Source organism: Callionymus lyra, chromosome 6, assembly GCF_982586985.1.
Source record: "Callionymus lyra chromosome 6, fCalLyr1.hap1.1, whole genome shotgun sequence".
In the NCBI taxonomy this organism is placed as follows: domain Eukaryota; kingdom Metazoa; phylum Chordata; class Actinopteri; order Syngnathiformes; family Callionymidae; genus Callionymus; species Callionymus lyra.
The window spans coordinates 12,948,990-12,959,513 of NC_141823.1; the positions used below are offsets into that span (position 1 = coordinate 12,948,990).

The 10,524-nt window shown below is 41.4% G+C and overlaps 2 protein-coding genes across 5 annotated transcripts in view; both read left to right on the forward strand.

Annotated features, from left to right (window-relative positions):
• The window catches only part of dennd5a (DENN/MADD domain containing 5A), a 28,264-nt gene extending 23,210 nt beyond the window's left edge, over nt 1–5,054 (forward strand). For all 3 annotated transcript variants that reach the window (XM_087793705.1, XM_087793708.1, XM_087793707.1), the window contains 9 exons: nt 478–606; nt 1,320–1,441; nt 1,524–1,669; nt 2,174–2,292; nt 2,361–2,542; nt 2,629–2,711; nt 3,349–3,472; nt 3,541–3,709; nt 3,773–5,054. In XM_087793705.1, the coding sequence (XP_087649831.1) occupies nt 478–606; nt 1,320–1,441; nt 1,524–1,669; nt 2,174–2,292; nt 2,361–2,542; nt 2,629–2,711; nt 3,349–3,472; nt 3,541–3,709; nt 3,773–3,956 (1,258 nt within the window). In that variant the 3' untranslated portion in view covers nt 3,957–5,054. The remainder of the gene's footprint in view (nt 1–477; nt 607–1,319; nt 1,442–1,523; nt 1,670–2,173; nt 2,293–2,360; nt 2,543–2,628; nt 2,712–3,348; nt 3,473–3,540; nt 3,710–3,772) is intronic.
• Nucleotides 5,055–5,813: 759 nt separating this feature from the next.
• sinhcafl (SIN3-HDAC complex associated factor, like) lies at nt 5,814–10,151 on the forward strand. 2 transcript variants are annotated; one of them, XM_087793810.1, is made up of 6 exons: nt 5,814–6,024; nt 6,991–7,151; nt 7,228–7,327; nt 7,406–7,520; nt 8,049–8,199; nt 8,273–10,151. In XM_087793810.1, the coding sequence occupies exons 2-6, from the start codon at nt 7,024–7,026 to the stop codon at nt 8,436–8,438; spliced, it is 660 nt and encodes a 219-aa protein (XP_087649936.1). In that variant the 5' UTR covers nt 5,814–6,024; nt 6,991–7,023; the 3' UTR covers nt 8,439–10,151. The 2 variants fall into 2 exon arrangements, with proteins under 2 accessions (XP_087649936.1, XP_087649935.1); XM_087793809.1 differs by having other exon boundaries at nt 5,815–6,024; nt 8,046–8,199.
• Nucleotides 10,152–10,524: the final 373 nt, after the last annotated feature.

Sequence of the window (10,524 nt, forward strand, 5' to 3'; positions counted from 1 at the left end):
TACAGCAGTTTTTTAAAAACGGTTCTCGCATGAAGCCGACACTGGTGAAACTGGGTTACAGTGGGTGGAAGCAGACCAGGGGGGGATGGTGGGTAACGGGGAGACGTTGACTCACAGCCGACGAGCTTATGGCACAGGTGGAGTGGAAGGGAATGTGTCTGGACAGTACAGGCATGATAGTGGCTCGGAGGGACGACGTGCGACTGACTCGGAGTCTGAGTCTGAGTCTGGTCTGACATGCCACCACAGGGAGGGAAGCCATCTTATCCTCCACCACAGCAGCTCCAACAGAATCTGTTTATGAAGTACACTGTAGTTACACATTACTCTCATTCATTTTAAATGTGTTAGTGGAACATATTTACAGTAAAAAATGAATTATTATTTTAAGCTGTATTTGAGGTTTAGTAGTGTTTAAGTCATTGTTGATTAAATGTGTTGTTCACATGGATTAAGTGTCTTTATCATGTCGTTCAGACACATCCAGAACATCAGCGAGATCAAGACGGACGTGGGCAAGGCCCGGGCGTGGGTCCGGCTCTCCATGGAGAAGAAGCTTCTTTCCCGACACCTGAAGCAGCTGCTGTCAGAACTTGAGCTCACGAAGTAAGCAAACACGGCAAACTATCATTTAAAAAAAATCATTTTCTGTTTTTGTTTTTTTCTCATTCGTGTTGTTATTATTGAGGCAAGTGTGAGTCGACGTGTGAGCTTCTGTTTATGCTACAAATCCTCTTCTGAAGGTGCAAGAATCGTATTGTCATCCACCCGCACATGAATTATACACATCCTGCTTTATTATTCATATCTGAGGGGGAACTGGGTCAAAGGGGGGGGTTCTTTTGTTACCCTTTTTTTTTTTCAACGATACAGGGGGTTGAGAAAATGTCGATACAATAATATATCACGACATTTTCTTTCGCGATACTCTATAGATATTCAACAGGACTGTATTGATTTACCTGTGTAATTGTTTCATGCTTATTTTATGGTAAATATTTAAATAAAAGTGTGTTAAATACATTTTTTTTAAGTTACAATTAAAAACAATTTAATCTGAATAAATGACTGAGGATGAGAGGATACAGTCGACTCCAGCAGATTTTAAAGATGATGTTTGGACATATTTTGGTTTCAAAACAAATAAAAGCAGTTACGACTTCATCAAGAGACATGTGGTCTGAAATTTCTGCAACACCAGAGACAAGTACTCGACAATACTACACATATATCCTCGTTACTACAGTATTGTGATATATACGGCATCATCAGATTCTTGTCAGTACGCAGCACTAATGCGATCACTCTTCTGTTGGCAGGAAACTCTACAAGCGATACGCCTTCCTACGATGTGACGACGAGAAGGAGCAGTTTCTCTACCATCTCTTGTCGTTCAACGCAGTCGACTACTTCTGCTTCACCAACGTCTTCACCACCATCAGTGAGCGACACTCACATCTTTCACACCAATAATCTCGCCAGCCCCCCCTTGTCTGCTCACCCTCTTCCTGCTTCTTCCTCAGTGATCCCCTACCATGTGGTGGTGGTTCCCAGCAAGAAGCTCAGCGGCTCCATGTTTACAGCCAATCCTTGGGTGTGTGTCTCTGGGGAGCTGGCGGAGACGGGGGTTCTGCAGGTCCCCAGGAATACTCAGGATATCACTTTTGAGGTGTGGGTCCTGATCTTCACGTGAAGCTGATGTTTTTTTTCTTTTGGTGAACGTTTATAATAAGAGTAGTGTTCTTGAAAAGCACAGATGAGATGATTTTGGCTTGAATGCTACATATAATTGGATCCTAATGCTCATAATTAAGCTAACAGCTAGAACAGGGCTGTTACTGGCTCACTTACACAAGGGGCCAAATATGCTTTAGTCGTCTAAAATGTATATTTACCAAGCCCTCCATGACTGCAGCACTATTTATTTTTATTTTTGAGGCTCAATGTCCTTCACGATCAAGTTAATTTCCTTCAACATAATTTCATTGGACATCTCTGTAAACATCTTGTAAACATCTATTCTCCATGTTCCCGCTCTTACACAAGCTAGAAGAAGATGGAAAAATGTTGATGTTTTATTTTAATTGTTTGGCTCGTAACAATGAGATGAAAGTCAAAAGCGAGTTGAGACTTTTTTTTTCCACTCATGTCGACCTCCATGTCTTGTTTAAAGTGTCAGAACCTGGGCAAACTGACCACGGTCCAGATGGGCCACGACAACACGGGACTCTATGCAAAGTGGTTGGTGGAGTGCGTGGTCATCCGCAACGAGATCACGGGTCACACCTACAGGTGGGACATCATTGTCGGTTGGATGTCAGGAGCGTCAGGAGGTGACGAGAGTGTTTCGGGGTCGGCAGGTTTCCATGCGGCCGCTGGCTGGGGAAAGGCGTGGACGACGGCAGCCTGGAGAGGATCCTGGTGGGGGAGCTGATGACCCCGAGCTCGGAAAACGACGAGAGGATGTGTCGCACGCCGCCGATGCAGCAGTCGCCCGGGATGATGAGGCGGTTCGTGACCATTTCACCAAACAGCAAGCCAAGTAAGTCGGCACTTTATCACAAACTTATATTTTAAAAAAAATGTCTTGAAAGATTTGACATCATTTTTACTGGTCTGTTCCTGCAGAGTTAAACACAGGTCAGATCCAGGAGGGAGTGGGAGAAGCCATCAATGGAATCGTGAAGCACTTTCACAAGCCAGAGAAGGAGGTGAGACGGCCGTCTAGACAGGTCCCATCATGCACCTGTATTATTTAAGACGAACACAGTTGCTTTTCATCTGATAACAGTGAGTCGTGTGCAGACGTTTTCAAAGAAAAAATTCATTAAAGATGTATTACTTTTTTTTTTTTTACCAGAGCCAACTGACCTGCACCAAATACTTTGAAGGTTTTTGTTATAGCTATCCATCTAGTTTAGGTCTAGTGCTTTGACTTTTAATTAGAAATAAAGTAAAATACTGTGGAGTGTGGCTTCTCTTAAATCAGAGTTAACGGTTTAAACAACGTTGACAGAAGCTAAAAGCTTTTGCCAAGAAGACTGTTTGCTCAGACTCTCCTCCGATCTGCTGTAATTACAGTTTTCCAGGTCATTCATGTTTTGAATTCAAAGACTATTCAAGCGGGGGAATCCCGCGCAGCAGGATTAGATGTTGAGCAGAAAAACCTGTATTTGCGGTCGAGGGTGTTATGATGATCCATAAGTAAAGTCTGCCGTCACATCTGTGCACCTTCAACAACAACAATAGAGGAACATCAGAGCGTCAAGTTTCACCTGCCTCACTATTTATCTGACATCAGAGCGAGGTTGGTTTTAAAGTGTTTTTTTTTTCTTTTTGTTCCTCCAGAGAGGCAGCTTGACTCTGCTCCTCTGCGGGGAGTACGGTCTCGTCTGGGCCCTCGAGCAGGTTTTCCAGCACGGGTTCAAATCCCCTCGGCTCTTCAAGAACGTCTTCATCTGGGACTTCTTGGGTAACGAAGCTCGACACGAGACGATGAGTATCTTGATGTACTGACACTGTAAATATTACCCCGGACAGAGAAGGCACAAGTGTACTTTGAGAGCGCCGAGCAGCGAGAGGTGGCGCCGGACGAGAACTGGCAAAGCCGGGTGAGACACTTCTGCCGCTTCATGCGCGCCATCAACAACACGTCCAGAAACATCGGCAAGGACGGGAAGTTTCAGATGCTCGTCTGTCTCGGGGCAAGGTACGGGTGCGACGTCAATGATTCCAATGTTTAATTTTCTGACACCGACGGTTCCTCCCTCAGGGATCACCTGCTGCACCACTGGATCGCTCTGCTGGCCGACTGTCCCATCACGACCCAGATGTACGAGGAGGCCGCTCTGATGAAGGACCGCTCACTGGTGAACTCTCTGATCCGAGTCCTGCAGACCCTGCAGGAGTTCAACATCACTCTGGAGGCATCGCTCGTCAAAGGTGTCGGTATCTGAACCAAAATCTCCCCCCGAGGAGTCAAAAAAAAAGCTCTCTTCGGGCCCCCGAGAGCGAGACTTTGTGTTCACTGGAGGGAACTCCTGGCTTACGTTCAAGCTACTGTTACTTTGCCATATATACTGTTCATGTATATATCAAGTGCAATGAGCCTTTTCAAGATGTGTTACTATTTTTATCTCAAAAATGTTGCCATTAGATGTTTTAAATATGATTTATCATGAAATCCACAAACAAAACTCGTGATGTTTTATTGAAAGCTTGATATTTTCATCGTGACAGTGAACTTTGCTGACTGTGGTGATATTTCCAAGCAACACTGGGGGATGAAAAAAACGGTTTATATATTTTATTAAAGATGAAACGATATTATTTTGCTAATTCAGTTGCTCACTCGCTCTGTCGTCAGAAACTCAGTGTCATTTTTGCGGAGCCCGAAGCAAAAGATGTATGCTTTATAAGTATGTATGAGAGCGAGGCTGCCACACGTCAGCCTTTCTTTTTTTCTTTTTTTCCTGGAAAATATTTTACATGGAATAGTTTCATACTTTTTTGAGAACGTGATTGTTTTTGCATGATTTTTTTGAGATTGAGAGATTCCTGGTGATCTGACCGATTCTTCTGGAATATGTTGTTTTTGCTCCAGCTCTGAGTTTGTGGCTCAGCCCTGAACAAAGTGTTTATGGCTCCGATGCATCATCTTGGTTCTTACACTAAACGTGTACAATACTGTATCTGTTGCCTCCTTGTGCTTTTAACCTACTCGCCGTCTGTTGAAGCAAAGGACCTCCTTTTTCTGTCGTCGTCATGGTTTCTCGCTATGCAATCCCCGAGTTAAAAACATTTTGAACCCTTTCGTTGAAGTCTCTTGAGTATGAATTATCCATCGGAGATTTGACGTGCGAGGGTCTTATTTCTGTGCCAACATCTGGGATTTGTGTACAACTCGCCCCAATGAGCGCACAGGAGAAAAATATTTCTATTTTTTTTTTCCGATCCTGTTGTACATTTGTTGACATAGGTGTATAATGTAGTGTTTACTAAGTGACAACATGTACAGTGTAAAAATATATAAAGAATAAAGCATCTGCCATGTATTTGTGGGAACTTTTTTATTTTAAGACTTTTAAGCAGCATGTCATCTAAAATATTTATATTATATATATATATATATAATGTTTGTTTAGGTGCGAGTCTAATTGTCCTAGAAGTGCAAAAATGTTTAGTAAAAAACATTTATTTATGTAGGTAGAGCGATCATTTGATGATGCATATTTAGACTAGACACTTTATCTTTAGATTGTGTCGTCTTGCTTGCACTTTCTTTTTATTGCACTTTGTTCTTTTTCTTGTTTCATGAATCTATTGTCTGTGTTTCTATCTATCTATATATATATATATATTAAGAAGACATACACTACACATTTTAATAATTATAACATCTTTAAAACTAATAAAAACGAATAAAACAATACTTTAAACTGAATGACATGTGTGCACACCTTACAAAGGGGCAAAAATTGTGGTCCTAATTAAACATTATAATAAATATGTCTATTACTTATTTTATGACTATTATTATTATTTCATATTCTTACTTTAGCGGTAGAAAGCAGCGGCGGAATCTCTGTGAAACGAAGGACTTTGCTTTGTTTGTTTTTAAACCTTCTCTTGTCACCCAAAAAAAATGTAAACAAGGTCTTTTCGCGCCACAACAGCGTCTGTTTTTCTTGGAGTCCTCGGCCGCGGTGGCTGACGGGACGCGTAGTTCATAAAGAGAAACGCGTAATCGGCTACGTGCTGGTCGGACACTACAAATCCCGGCGTGCCTTTCGCTGGAAGAAGAAGCCGATTGGCCGACTCCTGGTTTAAATCGTAGAGCCGCACTCCTTATATGGGCATGTTACGCTCGCGTCCTTTCATTCCGGCATTTTATGCAAATGACATTTTAATGGACAGCTGTATGCGCTTGTAGTAAGAGCATGCGCAGTAGAGAGCAGCGACGCGGCCAAGATTCAAAGTTTTTTTTGTCGAGCGAGTCCTCGCGCACTTCTCTGCTGTTTACAGGTACGTGTGCACGACTCTTGCGTGTTTTTCTCCCGGTGGTTCCGTCGTGCACGGCGGCGCTCGGCGGACGCGTGTGTCAGGGCGAGCAGGCGACGCACGGAGCGCCGCCGACAATGGGGATAACGTGGAAGTGAACGGCAGCATGGCGGTGCAGGGCTAGCTTGTTGCTAACGGCTAACAACAATGAGCCGTGTTTGGCGCTTTAGCGGCTAAAGTTTGAATTTAAAGGGAAGATGTTTTTTTTTAGTCGCGACGTGTCGCGTCACTTAACGGGGTTTATTTTGACAACACATGGCGATGCATTAGCTCGACGTTTGCGGTTCACATTTTAAAAAACGAGTATGTTTCGCCTTCGATTCATCGAATAGCCCCGAGTAGCTTTTTGTGTTCTTGACTCTCGGAAGACTCGCTTCTCTTTGCCCGCTTTTTTTGTTTGTCTCGACGTCCCTCCCGACGACCGCCGTGCACCGACCGTAACATATTCACCGATAACGTCACAAGGATCGAACTTTAAATAAGAAAAGTTTTATTTTTAAATGAGTTTAACTTGGTGTCAAAAGTAGCGTCGTTTGTATTTTGATGTCGCGACGAGACCGAGCGCCTCGTATTTTAAAGTCGCTCAAAGTTACTTTTAAAGTGAGTTTTATTATTTAAAGTTGACTTTATTTGTATTTTCGTGGTCGTTTTTGATTTTTAATCAGCATTTTTCGATTTTTGTTCGATTCCCCTTTTTATATTTTAAATCGAAATGCTTGTTTATTTAACATGTACCTGCATCGTATGACCGCCAGTATTAAAAATAAACGTGTAAATGCTTTAAATAATGCGTTTATAGCTGGGTTTGTTTCTCATGTGCGGGGACCGCCCCCTTCTCTAGTAGTAGACTGTCTGCAGACGGTCGTCGCGCTTCTTTTGATGCTCCAGACACAGACCTTCTCTCATCCTTTTCCTTTTTAACGCTTCCAGGCTTTCGTTTAACATCAACCGATCGAGAGAATTATGTTTGGCTTCCACAAGTCAAAGATCTACCGGAGTAACGATGGCTGTTGCATCTGTAAAACCAAGTCCTCCAGTTCCAGGTTCACAGACAGCAATCGCTACGAGGAGACGTTCAGGCTGTGTTTCGGGTACGGATTCTTGTTCCACCTTTTGCATCTGTAAAGTTTTTATCCTTCTCAAATCTCAATGTCTCTGTTCGTCCAGTCTCTCCGAAGACCGGGTCGGGGACATTTGCAACGCTTGTGTTTTACTGGTAAAGCGGTGGAAGAAGCTGCCCAGTGGCTCGAAGAAGAACTGGAATCATGTAAGTTTAAAAAAATAAAATCTTCTCTTTTTGTTCCTGGACAGTCGTGAGTGAGATGTTTTTTCCTCTCGATCACAGGTGGTGGACGCCAGGGCTGGTCCGGGCTTCAAGGTGACCAAACCAAAGAAGATGAAGAACAGTGACGGGAAAAGGAAAAGTAAACTAAAGAAGCTTCACAAGTTAAAGCGGCAGAGTAAGTTGGTTTAACTTTTCAAAAAAATCAAAATACTACTTTGAGAGGTTGTTCACATGATGGTGCACGCAGAAGTAGAAGAAAATATAGATGCACTTTAATATTGCAATATTTCTCAATGATTCCTTTGGAAAAAGTGCTTATTATTTTTATTTTTATAATTAAAAGATTCATGGTGTTTTGATTTTTGAGCAATTATAGCAAGTATAGTTGGATCACAATCCAGCGATGACTGAGGACAAGAGGATACAGTCGACTCGCTTTTAAAAATTATGTTTGGCCTTCTTTTTTAATACATAAGTTATGACTTTCTCACTTTCTGAGTCGAGTACTCGGACAGTATTACAAATGTATACGTGCAGTAACACAATATATATCATAACATTGCTCTGATGTGTATCATAGGCCAGATTCTTTACAGTACAGAGATGCAGAAGCGCTAATAAATCTTTCCTGCCTTGTTTTATCGTGTGAATTAAATATTGTTTCCAACGGTTTTAACCATTTGTTTTCTCATTTTCGCAGTAGACTCCGACGCCCTCAGCACCACCTCCAGCGTGTCTCCGGCCCAGTCGCCCACTTACAGCCACCAGTCCGACGACGGCTCAGACATCGAGTCCAAGCAGAGACGCCCGACTCCCTCCATTTTCTCCTTCTTAGATCGGTCGTACTGGAAGAGGTAATTGTCGGATCCGTCGTAATAATAATCCGAGCGTATATATATATATCAACGCGTCTCCGTCCGTCTTCAGGCAGAAGGTGTGCTGCGGGATCGTCTACAAGGGCCGGTTCGGAGAAGTGATCATCGATCCCCGGCTGTTCAAGCCCTGCTGCAAAAAACCCAAGTCGCAAGTGGCCACGTGCCTGCCAGAAGCACTTCCTCCTCAGATCCCAGAAGACATGAAAGAAAGCTGGTGATTGCTTTAATTCCCTGCCGGGTTTATCCGTGACCGTCTCCGGCTTCCTATCTCCACCTCCTTTTGTTAGACCAGTGAAAAAATCTTCCTTTTTTTACCTTAATGCTTTTTATACGTCTATTTTTTAAAAGATCTTTTGTATAGTTTATTCTATTTTTATGATTTTTTTTTTTTCCACATAAGAAAAACAAAAGAAAAAAAAAAGTATAGCTGTTAGTGTTATTTATAGGATTCTCAGCCTCGTGTTTGTGGGCTTTTTTGTACAGAGGTCAGGTTTTGTGTATATATTTCGTCACCTGAAGACATATCAGTTTTTTTTGTATGATTTATTTTTGTTTGTAAGTGCATATGAACGACACCAGCTATTTCCATTCTCTTTCCCTTTGTGTGTTTGTGAACGACTTCATTTGTTGCTGCAACGTTTAGTTTGCGGCGATTCGTCCGGAATTGTCCGAACTTAATTAATGCAGCAGCGACGCTGTTTACATTCTACCAAAATTTGTGTTCTATTTTAGTCCTTTTTTTGTAGTCTCGGTAGAGACGCACGTGGTCACCATGCATGAAGTACGTCTCGCTTTTTCGGGGATGTCACGTTTATGTATTTATTTCTTTTTGTACAGACACGAATGAATTAACGGTCGCATGTTGTAAAGTTTCTTACATATGTTGTAAATACTCTTCGGTCATTCGGTTTATAAACGACTCGAATGATTTATGATTTTTTTTGAGTGTTTCCTGAAAAACGTTAAACCGTAGTTTTTCTTTGTAACTCTGTTCCTTCACTCTCAGAAGCCCGTTTTTCCCCCTCAACACAACATTCCAATCGCATGCAATGCCGCAGCCTATTAGAAAATTTTGTACAGAAATGTGCAGACTGCAGGGAAAAGTAGGTGCTCCATTGCAGCGTTGGTGTCAGACGCATCATGTTTAATTGCCATTGCCAATCATATATATCCAGGGGCTTTAAGACGTGCATCACAAGTTCAACAGTTGCTCCAAATTCTTTCAAAGTACAAACTATGCAGACATTTTGAATGTGAGTGATGCTCGGTCCGTCGTGCGTCTGATTCTAATTCAACCAAATTCATAAATCAATACGTCGACTTTTTTTTTTGTTTTGTTCTCGTTTAGCAATATTTAAGCATTTTCTCTGTCAGGATTCCAACATGTCAATATATTGTCTAATGTCTGTCATTGTATCTAATGCTCAGATTGCACAGTTAAAGCCATGGTGCATGCTGTCTACAATTGTATACTGCAGTGACGATGCTACGAAGCGTATCACTGTAAACCATCTCAAAGTTACTGTATTGATAGGTTATGCTTTGTAAAGTTGCTTAATATATACTCTTTATACGGCAGGGTAGTTGAATACTAAACATGTTTTATAAATTGTACTGAAAGAGGATACTGTTGTTGCCTCCTCATGAAAAATAAGCTTGTTTTTTTTTGTCCTTAGGGAGTTGCCATATTCTTTTTTCCGAGGTACATTGTGAGATATAAAATGTGCCTTAATGAATTACCTGACCTTGTCTTTATTGTTTTCCTTTGTAATTTATATTATTTATTGCAAAACTTTTGAGGTAAAAAAAAACAACTGACATTTTGAGGAAAAACTGGGGTAGTTTTCTAGAGTCTGAATTTGTGCACTTCTTTCGAACATGCAATGTAAATGTTGTTTTTTATGCGTTTTATACTGTAACACAAAAGTAGATATGACTTGTAATAAATAAAATAAAAAAACAAAGTGTGATTTATTCGACTCGGCCGCTAGGTGGTGCTCCAGAACAAAGCAATCTGGATGTGCGTGGCGCCTGGTGTACAGGTGGAACTGCGTGTTTGGGAATTTAATCTTTCAAATTTGTCATTATCTAAAAACAATACCAGGAAATGTGGTTTATAAATCCGAATCTAATGAAGATGGATAAGAGATAAGCTGGTAAGTGTTAGTGGGCCAAGTCAAACATTTTCAAGTTAAATAATTCTGAATTCCGTTGACTTAATATGAAGTAAAATATAGATTCATTGCATCGAAATGGACTCTTATTGATATTATAAAATGCTTTAAATTCCCATTTTAACTTGTC